Genomic DNA, 13709 nt, shown 5'->3' with positions numbered 1-13709 from the left:
TCAATTCGCCAGATATCTTAATTTGAATTTGAAAATTCGTTTCGTTGACATCGATGTTTTTTGCAGCCAATATAACACGTTCACTTAACCAAAAATGATTTTTGTAATTGTCAGCAATGTTTGGGAAAACCATCTCGATGAGTTCCGTCTTTGATTCAGTAAAGTGACAAAAATTTGCAGGGAATGTAATGTATCCAGACGATGTGTAAACAGGAATTTTGCATTATTAATATCAAGCAATTTTTTGGTAAATACTTCACCAGATTCGTCATTTTGCAATACGACTCGCATATTCATATGTAATTTTAGTGTCTTGACGTATTTCCTTAAAATGGACGACTTCAAACATGCATTAAGTTCGTCGGCTGGCGTTGATCGAGGCATTAATGGCAATGTTGATCGAAAATCACCTGCCAATAGAATCATCGCTCCACCAAACCGGTTTTGGTTGTTTCGTAAATCTTTCATTGTGCGGTCTAATGCCTCCAAAGATTTTTTGTGTGCCATCGTGCATTCATCCCAAACGATTAATCTGCTTTGCTGCAACACTTTGGCCATCGCAGAATTCCTCGAAAGGTTGCAAATGGGAGTTTCATTAACTTGCATGTTGAACGACAATTTTTGTGCTGAATGAGCTGTTCGACCGCCTTCCAAAAACGTTGCTGCAATACCGTTTTGCGATCGAATCTTTGCCAAAATCAATGATATCAAGAATGTTTTTTTCCAGTTCCACCGGGCGCATCTACGAAAAAATTTCCGCCAGTTACATTGTTCACTACTTACATGAGTGTATCGTAGGCATATTTTTGTTGCTGATTTAGAAGGGGTACGTGTCTTTGAACGGTTTCTCTTAATGTTTCGCAATCGTATTGGGTTTTGCGTCTCAACTCTTGATTAAATGCGTCGTGCATTGGGCGATTGGGCGTTGTCATTCCTAATTGTAATAATCTTTTGTTGGTAAGCATTAAGCACATGTTCTCAATTAAAATTAATGCTTCATTGTGAATTTCTACGTTCATTTGCAAATCTGCATTCAATGTTCTAAGACACATCTGATGCAATATATCTTCGGCCATATGATGTTTATATTTGTTCCATATATCAATCGGTGGGGATGGGAAGCATGTGCACAAAATTATAGCAAACAATGTTCGTATTTGTTTAGCATTTGACGACATTACAGCATCTTCGAGTGTGTGGTCCCAATGAGCGTCATTCTCTGGCAATACCAAATGTTGGCAGGCTTCTCTGTATGTGCCGCACAATACACCATTAACTGTTCGCAGATGTTGGGCCACGAATATTGACTAACAGTAAACGCCAATAAAAACACTCGTCTTGACTGGGATGGACTGTGTAAAGACGTCCTAGTGCATCGGCGGAAAATATTTGTGGGTAACCTGGAACTGGCTGTCCTTGTTTCCGTCGTTGAAATTTCTTTGACGATTGGTTCCAGGTATAATATCTTGGCATTTCAGAGTAAATCAGCGTTCTGGCAAAGTCATCATTCTGGCACATTTCAAAGAAGCTGGTCAATGTTGTTGATGGCGGCCTGTCAACATTCTCCGTTGTAAAATACACTCTTTGACCATTTTCCAAATGTACGACCAAGTGAACAACTGTGGGTTGTCTTTCATGTATTGCAAATGAAAAAATACGCCACATCGCTTCGTTACTTCTAACATAGTGGCCCATTTGAAATTGAAATTGACTTCATCGTTTGAATTTTCGGCAGCAACTCCGAACACAGCCATGTCACTACCTTGGTTCACGTACTTGCAAATGTACTTGATAGATTTCACGGGCTGGCAAAATTCGACGTTTATGTGTGCTTTAAATATCTTTGGGAGTAATGGCGAAAACGGAACAACCCAACGATTATCAACTTCAATGTCCTGTTGATTCACTTTGACTATTGTTGACCTTCCATTGTCATCTGTAGATCTGCGGCGATATAGTGGATAACCATAATTTCCAGTAATTGTTTCTGCTACTAATTGTCTTGGGTAGCGTTTTGAACATTTCCCTTCAACCATACACGGAGAAATATGATTTAATATTCCACAGGGACCATGAATCATATTTTTTGTAATCACCTCATGTAACAGTGGATCTTCATCATTATCGGGAATTTCTGCTGAGATTACATCATCGATTTCATTCGGTCTTATCCTCTCAACCAACCAAATGAGGATATGAGCATGTGGCAATCCGCGCTTTTGCCACTCGACTGAACGCGTCTCTCCGAACACGCGATTCTTGACAATAAAATCCATGAGTGATTTTAATTTTCTTTTGAACACCCTTGCAATGATGTAGTGGCGATCGATGGGTGATTGGCAAGGTAATAATTCTTGTCGAATTTCTGTCCACTGTGGATTGCACGTGAACGTAATAAACAAATCTGGTGTGCCATAATGACATGTTGCTGGGAGAATAGTTGTTCTGCCGACATTCGGTGCATTTCCGTCAGCATTAATTGCATCCCGCAGATGAACGTATTCCTCGGAGTTTTGCCTGGTTCAACCTGATATATGTCAATCGCTCTGTCTCAACTTTCACGTACATATCCACAGCATATTGGTGAAATAGACGCCGACATTTTAAGATGTGGTTGTCCTCATTTTCCCGAACCATCAGTCGGTATGAATAATAATTCATTAAACTAACTTTTTTGTTAGTTTCGGCGCCTGTAATTGGATTTATCATCTTCATTGAAAAATAATACCCATCTTCACCTTGCCAAAATAAGATAGCATATTGTAACGCATCATATGATCGATGTTTTTCGGAGACACGCTGCAGTTGATCGTTCCGCCGATGTAAAACAATATCTAGATTTTCTAAATTTTCACCCACGGTGACAATAGCGACTTCATCAATTGTTGGCGCATTAAAACGTCTTGCGTGTTGTCCTACAGGCGTCTTATCGGCTCTGATGACAGTTTTGTGGTTACCAGATGGCATGCGATCTAATGCGGTCTAGAATAATGCAACCTATTCGTTGTGTTGATGGAAAAATATTTGGAGTTGTTCCACAATTGGTCTTTTCACTGAATTATTGTGTGCACAACGCTGATCGACTTGTCTTGCTGAATCGCCCATAAAATAAATTTGCAAAAATTTGTAGTCACTGTCCGGCGTTGGCAATAAGGAACCTGTTTGATGATATATTTGACCCTGAATCTTGAAAGTGGGCGGTATAAAATTATCTCGAATAATTTTTGTTGCACCAAATGAGGTCATTTGAAATCAATTATTGTATTGCTGGATATGAGTCATGAAATGTTTGGAATCTGGCCCATTTCCAGAAACCAACGAATGTAGTGGGTCTGGTGGCGCTTCCAATGACATCAATTGGACCTGGCCGCTGGCGCAACACATTCCAGGGCTTCATTTTTGATCTTCAATGCCTTTCAATGTGAACATACAACGTTCATAAGTCCAATAGCAACGATTTGCTGTGAACTGTAATTGATTGCCACGTTATAATTGAATGCAACTCGATGTGGATCAAATGTAACATTTCTACGTTCTTGATATCGATTCCGTTCAATTCATTTCGCGCTTCGCGACTTGCTCTTAAATATCTTTGACTTGCGGCATTGCGAGTTCTGCGACCTATGTTTGTACGTCTACTTCTTGGCATTTTTAATACCAAAATTTCAACTGAAAATTATAAATGAACAAACTTAAAACTCCATAAATTTTCCGATTCAATCGACTGTGCAGTGTGCACTAAGAAATGAAAATCATAATTCATTAACACTATGCAAAATCAAAGCAAAATGGTTTAATTTTACATTATTCCGACCAGGGAGCTGGGTAAGGGTTATCATTCGTTCTTAATGCCGACCATGGATTTCCATGATGAAGTACTTGATTCCAACCGATACAACTAACTAACGCAAAGAGAATATAACGCTACGCTAGAATTATGCGATCTTTGTAAACGATATTGGCGATGTGCGATCAGTCTGAACAACTAACAGACAACTGTCAAACAACTGACAGTTATTTCAAACGTGATTAGCAAAGAGTATATAACGCTGGGGCTAAGGTTACATTAAAAAAGTTTATAAAAAAGGTAGTCGTTAAGTTTTCTTAAATTTTCTAATTTTCTGCGCAATTTTCTTAATTTTTTTGTAATGTAATAACCTTCTACGAAGTATTAAAAAACATTTAAAAAAAAAATGAATGAAATCGGTAAAGCCGTTCTCCAGTTATAGCACGACCAGGAGATATAGGGGTTCATTTTTATATATATGGATTGAGAGTATTATTACGGTTGAAACAATTTTGAAAGAAAAAAATAATAATTATTATTATATTCTAGACACCAATGATTATTTACATTGTTTATTCCAGTTGGTTACTTTTAATAAAACGGCATTCCATAATATTATATATTGATAAAAAAAAGCAAAACTTTTAACATTAAATGATGCTTAAACTTGTTTACCTAAACGGTTGAACCAAAATTGAGTCTTTCAGTTATGTCTCCTTAGAAGTAGAAATTAAATATCAGACGATGCTCCTGATAATATACAACAAGAAATTATATTTCCGAAATTCTCATTCCAAATTTGCTTTTACTAAAGACAATATTTATGATAATTTTTAAATAATTTTCATTGCACTATAAAATGTGTTCTAATTTTTTTTGTGCTCTTTGGCGTGTACCTGGCAACAGCACACCGAAACAAGGACAGCGCTGATAGCATATGTCGTATAGTGGATAGAGATAGTTAGTAAATGCTTATTAAAATGTTCAATGCAGACTAAGGATGGAACATGCTTTAGTTGCGCAGTGATGTGTAACATATAACCTCGGCAACGAGCAGAATCCCGGTTACGCAGAGTAGAGTCGGCTCTACTCCTCCAGTTCGCAATGTTTCCTCACGTTTACTCTGCCTCTGCTCTTGATTCACCCATCCCTGTTAATTGATAAAAAAAATTGGTTGTCTCTAAAGTCGGTTTACAGACGATAGTTTAACGTGACAACGTCATAACAAAACATTGATGAAATAATTGCATACTTTATGAATAAAATTGAATCATTTTTATTTTAATAATAAAAGAATAAATACTTGAAATTATACTAGTAATCAGATTTTTAAAATGCAAGAATAATTAACCTTTATTGCCGAAATTGTTGTTGTAATAAGCAATAAAAACCACATTAACTTTTCACTTCACTTTATAAACAGTCGAGTGGAAGAGAGATCGATGCGGGGCAAGCGTACAATGAGCGTAACGGGACACAGCGTAACGGAACAATGTGTGTAACGGAACAGTTTTTCGTGCGTGCAGCCGTCGTTCATCGATTTATTAGACGTCACATCAAAAAAATCTGATAGATTAAGAATATTATTATTATTAAAGAAATTGTTTTGTTTTTTAATAAAATCTTTTATTTAATTATTTAATACAATTTTAAAATAATTAACACAGCATTAAAAGGATCGTAACTCAAATTTAAAAACGACGTAATATCAACTAAGTACACAACTTATTTGTTAATACTCACTTTATTGATATAACTTACACAGGAATGAATTCGTTTCACATATTATGTATTAAAACAAGTATTTTAATACAGCAATTGTAAAATTATTGAATTTATATTATGTATTACACATTATTATTTAACGTATTTATAACGTACTAGCTGCAGTACCCGGCTTTGCCCGGGCTGAACACCGGGTGATATATTGTCCGCGAGTTACAGCAAAATGGATAGCGATATGTCCAGTGTGGTTGACATTAAGAAATGACACATAATTACTGTTTGTGTATCTGTGACCTATGGTTTTCTGTTTACCCATGGCGATCGGTTGAAAGGTTTAGAAGTTGATGCGCTACAGCGCCATCTAGCGGCGAGTTAAAAAAAATGGTTAGCATAAAAACCTTCTCCATGATAAAAACACTTCGATGTGCCAACTTTCATGGCGATCGGTCAAACGGTGTAAGAGTTTATCGACGTCATACATGCCAACATCCAATTATATATATTCTTATATTTCGAAATTTTGGGGCTTTCACTTTTGCGGAAAGTGGATGTTCAGGACCTAGAATGGTTTGGAACACTCCATCTCGAAAGAATAGATATTTGAAATTCCTGAAATTGTCGAAATTTTGGGGCTTTGTTCCCAGAGGGGGGTGGGGGGTTCGAGGACCCTGAATGGCTCGAAAACACTTAAAATCGAAAGAGATAGATTTTTAAAAAATTTTAAACTTTGGAAATTTTGGGGCTTTAACCACCTGTGAGGGGGGGGGGGGGGGATTTTGAGAACCCCGAATGGTACGGAAACACTCCAAATCGAAAGGGATATAAAGGAATATAAGAATGTAGGCATTTACTGTACTCCTATCTACCATAATAACAATATTGACAAATAGAAAAACTTATTACCTACATAAGAATAATTTTCTAAATAAATTAATAAATAACTCTATGTTTAAGAATTTACGTACATACATAATATTAAACTTCAAACTATACACACCAAAAAAAACTAAGAATGTTTGTGAAACTATTTTTTATTTGTCATAATGTTTAAAACATTTGTAGGATTTGTTTATATGTAAAACTGTGGTGATCCAAAGGAGTATAGAAATTAATAGAGATATCACTCCCTGTACACACCACAAATCTTTGAATTAAGTAAAAAAAAAAAAAAAAAACATAGTTCAAAATGAAACAATAAGTATAAATAACAACTAATTTGACAAAAAAAATTATACAACTGGAATGACAATGTTAACATCCGCCTGAAATTTAATAGAAGTAGGTAGGTAAGAATATATATAATAAATTAAATGAAATTAAAACATACATAAATAAAATTATCTCACACTTAACCAAACATAATGTTTAATATGAAATAAAGGAAGATGTTTTTTCCTTGTTTGTTGACCATATTCTTGTTGTGGAATATTGTGTGGCGTTAAATCCTGACAACAGCAATTTTTTGCTTAGTTTGTGTTTTTTGTCATTTGTGTTTTTTTGTTGTTTTCTTCTGCAGACATACATGTGCTAAGCAATGGCGTATGTCCAAAAGCCTACATCAAGTCATGCACTCCCATTGCACAAATCTTTCAAAGATGATATAACTAATTAACAATACAACTATACTTGAATTACAAGCTAATTTTAATTTTAATTTGCCATCATAATATCGAGATATATATGTAAAATAATAATAATTAGTAAATAAAATAAAATTAATAAGAGTAGAAAAATCAACAAATCTCAATTGTTTTTTTTTATTTGTTGTTTTACCTTAAAGATTGGTTGGTTTTTTCCGTCGTTTTTTCGTTGTTTGTCAAGTGTAAATTGTATAAAAATTGTATAGTATAAAAATTTTATTGTAAATATGCCTATAAAGTAAAAAAAATCCATAGCGAAGCCGTGGGATATAAACAAGTTTTTACATGTATATTTCTGTCTTTCTTTTTTCTCGAAATGTTTTTTTGTATGCTTCATTTCTTTAATTTATTATTACAACACTTGAACCGAATATCCTACTTCATTTATCCAAAAAATGCATACAAAAGTCAATAGGCAGGTAAAGGCAGCTGAATTTGGTTTTATTCAGTAGATAATAGCTTTATGTATAACCTCCAAAAAAAATTAAAACAGCATTTTACGGCAATCTATTACTTTAATATCTAACAATTCAAATTTTCTTAATAAATAAAGAAAATAAACCTGCACTTATATTTATATTTCTAATAATTTTTTATTTAACAGTTGAACACTAGAAATTTTTTCTCAAATTTGACTAACCTTCAGATGTTGACTCCATTTTGTTCCACTTTATTTTCTTTATCTCAAAAAATTTCACACACATATAACGAAAGCGTCCACTGTCCCCTCTGTATCCACCACAACGTAGCGCTCGGACGAAGGCCACATTCCGACTGACATTGTGGAGGGGATTTTGGGAAAGGGTCGTTGCTGGGAACGGTTTTCGTTTCTTAAGGGATCCCTTTAGCCAACACAATGATGAAAACAACCCTGACTAAAAACTTATTTTTCTACTTTTGGCCGCACATTGGGCCTTCGGCCGCACTGTGCGTCTGGATCACGGCTAGTGAGACGTAAACAAGTTTCCACAATGCAGACACTACACTTCAGCGTCCCTGAAACATGGCGCAGGGCATGAGCTGATGAAAGAAAACGGCTTCACCCTACCATGTACGCGTGGCCACCGCTTATCTCTGTCCATACATGGCGGGTTTTTTTTGTGAAGGGGGGGGGGGGGGGTTAAACCGACGCAAGTCACCTCACCAGGCGGTCTTTATAATATTAAAATAAAGTTTCATTGGATCATAGTTTTTATGTCGTTAGTTTAGCAGTTACGATTGCCAGAAATTTCGCCCCCCCCCCCCCCCCTTCTCAACCTCCTTTTTTCCCCCGCCCAATTCATTTAACGTGATCGACGCCTAAACCTTACACCTTTCTCTTGTTTTACAAGAGAAACAGAGCTCTTCAGGGGTGTTTAAATTTCTTTCATCGTGATTGTGTGTGTGTATGTGTGTATATACATATATACATACATACATACATACATACATTCATACATACATACATACATTCATACATTCATACATTCATACATACATACATTCATACATACATACATACACAATGGCTCCAAGCTTGCGCTCCAGTTTGAAGTCGTAACTGTACGAACCACGTCACTCCACGCCCACATCAACAAATTGCCCGGGCAGACACGGTGCCAAGGGGGGTGGGGGGTCCGTGGGGTCGTACCGCTCCCTTCCGAGATTAAAAATAAATCGAAGACAATAAGAAAATTACAGTAACTTTACAACGTGAGATTACAGAGACATTATTTTGGAAGGACTATTGTAAATTTCCTCCCCATTACAGCCCGACATGCCTCATACACGAACGCCACGGGAATTGTGTTTCCACTAGGTCTATATTTAATGCCGATTTGCACACCTTTTTACCATAAGCATCTATTTCATACAAACTTGACATGAGTGTTTTGTGTATACTTTCATTACTTGTTTTTAAAGAAATTATCAAACATTGACTTAGGAACCAAATATTAAAAATAATTAAATAATAATTAAAATATAAAATGCTCAATTTTCTTTTTTCAAGCAAAATTATAAAGTACTTAAATTCTTATGTGTAAGAGTATACATACTTTTAGACTCCAACATGTGCACAAAGGTAGGTCGTAGCTGCAGCTTAGAAGTTGGAAAATTCAATTCATGGAGACAAATTTAGGGTTCCTACCCACAGGGAATATTTTGGAAAACATGGATTACTCGGCAATTAAAAATGTGACTTCGAAACCCAGGAAAAACAGGGACATTGGCAATATCTTGGTCACAAACAGAATCAGTAAATTTTAATACAGTTTTTTTTTATATTAAGGTTTTAAAACCGGTATGTATGTTAATCATCAATTCTTGTGCCGTTAATAATATGTATCTTATTTTTACTAACATTAATTGAACATAGGGGATACAAACAATTAATTGCGTATTAATTTGAAGCTCAATGAAATATCGATAATTTTTCGTCTGATCACAGTCAGTATAACGTCTCAAAGGTTTAAAGCTGGAGTCAAGACGACACGACGAACACGACACGCTCAGCAGCCAATGAAATACAAACTCAGCGTGACGTCAACACGACGAAGTATCCACCCCGACAGTCCGCTAGAAGTATATTCTATTTCTAATTTCGTCGTTCCCTGCCGCACGGCGAAAAGTAAAACGGAAACCTTACAGAACAAAACTAAAAAAAAAAATATTTACCTACTTGGTAAAAACGTAATTTCGTTTTACGTTTGGGTACAGTTCCACAGTTGTAGTGTGACTTCGACTGTTTATTAGGTTTATTTTTAATTTGCAGCGTAACTAACAGCAGGATTATTTGCCGTCCCTGATCAACATATTTATAGCTTGCTTTCTTGTATCTTAAATAAACTTAAACCTCACTTTGTGCAATAGACGAATAAATGTTATGTGGTATGCACTTAATCTATCACCAGGAAATAAAAGATTTCTATAGGACCCTACACTTTTTTTTGCGCAATTTATACTGCATTTTATTGACGCATTTGGGTTGGAATGTTTTTGCCGACATTCATATGAAGAGTTCGTCACGTTTATGTTGTCGTGTTATTGTGACCCTCTGCTAATTAACACTGTCGTGCTGGGACGATGTACGACGTCTAATCTGAATTGTCGTGTTGAGTTGGCGTGACATTGTGACTCCAGCTTAACAAACAAATGTATTAGTTTTCTTTTTCAGATTGATGATGAATGATGATGAATGATAATGCATGACAATTAATGGTGATTAATAACGATACATGATGATAAATAATGGTTGTGTAGTGCTGGTTGTGTAGTGTTAATGGGAATGTTAACAGTGTTAACTTTGTATTGTACAGGAAAACATGTTATAGTCATTTATACATGATATTTGTGTTCGTTGAAATGTGTTGTGATGATAATTTGTTCTGTAGTTATTATATATATGATCTTGCCTGTTAGACTGATGAGAGGGAAAAAGTGTAGCTGGGAGAGGGAAAAACAGGGTAAACTCAGGACAATTGGTTTAAGTATAAAGCATAAAGAACTACTAGGTTGGCATGTTTTAAATGTTGCGAAGAATATGTGTGTCCTATCCAAATGTGTAAGTTTCCCCAGCCTGCGCATATGTATGGCAAATATATATCTATAGTTCAGGCTCGAAATATTTCGGTATCGATATTTTAATGGAAATATAGCACAATATCGAGTTTTTTTTTAAATCGAAGTAAAAACAAACTTGGCAGGAAAAAAAAATTATGAAATGATGGACTGAAAGCTTAGGAGAGAACCAATTAATATTTAAAAAGAGGGGGAAAGGAAAATTTTTGAGCACACATTAGGGAAGTAGATTGGAAGGTAATATTAAACATTTCACTGCAGTTACACAGGTCTTCCGGTGTTATATAGGTTATTCATTGTTTAATTCTCAACACATTTGTTGCCTTATTTTTCGCTTTACATCTTCAAAAATTTATAAAATAATGATGATTCATAAAAATTACTTGTTAATTCAACAAAACATGGGTGAAAAAACCACGTCAAAACATTTAGAGAAGATATTATTACTCAATAATAATAAATTTAATAATTACACAATTTTATTTACTTTTGCTATTAGTAGCCAACCTTTTTTTTAGGCAATTTCAATATAAAAACTTAAATTATCAAGAGCTCAATATTTCATATGCTTAAAATTTAATTTAAATAATAAGAACTGTATTAAATTAGTAAAACATTATATTATTATAATCTGTTATATTGAAAATATTGATATTTTCAAGCCAATACTTTATCGGTATCGCTATCATTCAAACTATAAATCGAAAGACAGATATATAGATGCGTGGAAAAAAAATTGCCATTCTTGAAGACCCTGTAACACCGCGAATTTTTGCTTCCAATTATATTTTGACAGCAGAGTTGAAGGGGAAGTATTGGACGAAAAATGGCTCCCAGTTTTCTCCATCAGATGATCTTAATTTAAATCATATTACACTATCAAAGTTTAGTTTTGGTCTTGGCTGTCACAAACTTTTCATTTTTTTTATTTTTCGATTTTTAAATTAAGAAGCTGAAATTCTTTTTTTAAACTTGTCACTATGTTCGTGCAATTTTTTTTTTTTAATTTTCGAACGTCAGTAGATTTGTATATTCGTTGCATGGTAAAATAAAATTTTCAGGGATTTTTTTATGAGTGTTATATAAACATTATTTTAGTTTATTCAACTTTAATCGACCGTGTTATCTTCGCAGTTTTAAAGAAACAGTTGAGACGTAAAAGGATGTGTTCTCTGTGTTTCGCTCGGCACGATCTCGGTCGGCCGATCGCACCCAACATTCAGCTTGTGTTGGAACCCGCCCTGTGCGCAGAGTATCAGACGGCGACAGGGACGTCGGAACCAGGGGGGGGGGGGGGGCAGCATTTCGCCCCCCTCCTCTTCCCAGAATAAATATTTGGCCCTGGTAGTATTTTTTTTTCTCAACAAGTATTTACAAACGTGGGTTAGGTTATTTGTCACCCACTATACCCACGATATTTTAATGCATACTACGTCATGTCAAATTCTTGGAATGGTGGTATATTTAATGTTTTGGTTCGGAAACTCATTAAATGGCACGATTTTGCATCTAAAATTCCACATATTTCCGGACCCCCCCCCCCCCCCCCCCCCCCCCGCTCTAGGACTGAGAGATAAGTGTGACACATCTTTCATGTAAAAAGTTCCGACGTCCCTGGACGGCGAGAGCGCGGTGAGGGATGCGCGGGTGCGGGGAGGCATCTAGCAGCCCGGGGGAGTGCAGTGCGCTGAGAGGGCGCGGGTGGTTGTCGCAGTGTACCCGGCGCCGCACCCCGGCCTGCTGGGCCCAGGGCGGCGCGCAACCAGGGGCGCCAAGCGGGGGCGACCCCGCGGCTCGCGGCGGGGCGGGCTGGCGCGCGGCCGCAGCTCCGTGCCCACGCTCACCATCAACATCACCAACTCCGACCTCGGCCTCGGTGAGTGGCCACAAATACTCCCTCGGTTACGTGCCATTTACAAGTATTTTTACACTGCCTTTTATAGCATTATAGCGTTTCACCAGTTTAATGTGTCAGCAAGTATTTACTTACAATTATGTTAGCAGACTACGTGTGTACCTACGGTGTACGGTTGATGCCCGGCGCGACAGTTGTATTTCGGATTCGCGCGCGCGGGGTTTGTTGTTATGGCCGACGCCGGACCGAGTTTTGTAAAGCACAGAACGGGAAAGCCATTGAAAAATTGCACAGAAAACTATTTGTGTTGAATTTAAAAAAAAAAAAAAAAAAACATTTTCAGACAAATATCCGGAATTGTCTCGTGTGAACGATATCGCGAGTTTCAACTGCGGAATTTACGGGTGTTTATTTCGAAACTCAGCTAAGAGTGAACGGAGAATAATGCTTGAAATTTTTCTTGTAAAAGCTTTTACCAGTTTGACGATCATGCTCGCTGGGCACTTATTGATGATTAAACACAACTTCAAAATAGTGAATTAAATCTATTTTCGAGTTATCGTGCATTATTAATTACTTTTGTGTCTCTCAGACAGTTACCGTTTCAGACATCAAACTCCAAACGTGTTCGTATGCAAGTTAAAAAAACAATGCGGAAGCGACTTGGCAAGCAAACAAACAAAGCCAAAAAAACCTTTTAAAAATAAAGATGATGCCTTTCAGACATGCTTCAGCTTATAATTTCATCCGTCCGTCCGTCCGTCCGTCCGTCCGTCCGTCGAAAGTTACGGCCAAATTACCTGCCAGCGAGCTAAAGCCCGATAGAGATAGAGAGATAGATAGAGATATAGAGAGATAGAGAGTTAATCAAACATGGTACTCAATGGCTCTAAATTATCAACTTCGATGTAAAATATTTTGAAAATTATACTCATTTTTTATGATTATGTTTCATTCTAGACATTTTTATTAAACAAATACACACAAAAAATTGTCATATGTATAAAGATTTCATTCATAACAAAACTGTTTAAAAGAATAATATATTTTAAGAGGTTATGCATACGCCTTTTAAATGTTTAGTATAGTTTAAGTATCTGATTTTATAACATCTGTTTTAGTGTGATCGAGTATATAGTTTACA

The 13709-nt window shown here is 36.2% G+C and overlaps 1 protein-coding gene across 2 annotated transcripts in view; it reads left to right on the top strand.

Moving 5' to 3' along the window:
* LOC134541681 (chromatin-remodeling ATPase INO80-like) overlaps positions 1–13079 on the top strand; it is a 212181-nt gene extending 199102 nt beyond the window's left edge. For both annotated transcript variants that reach the window (XM_063385299.1, XM_063385300.1), the window contains exon 31: positions 12425–13079. In XM_063385299.1, the coding sequence (XP_063241369.1) occupies positions 12425–12711 (287 nt within the window). In that variant the 3' untranslated portion in view covers positions 12712–13079. The remainder of the gene's footprint in view (positions 1–12424) is intronic.
* Positions 13080–13709: the final 630 nt, after the last annotated feature.

The sequence above is a fragment of the Bacillus rossius genome (assembly GCF_032445375.1).
Source record: "Bacillus rossius redtenbacheri isolate Brsri chromosome 4 unlocalized genomic scaffold, Brsri_v3 Brsri_v3_scf4_1, whole genome shotgun sequence".
NCBI classification, from domain to species: Eukaryota; Metazoa; Arthropoda; class Insecta; order Phasmatodea; family Bacillidae; genus Bacillus; species Bacillus rossius.
Note: the sequence above shows the minus strand (reverse complement) of the source record. Positions and strands in the feature narration are given on the sequence as shown.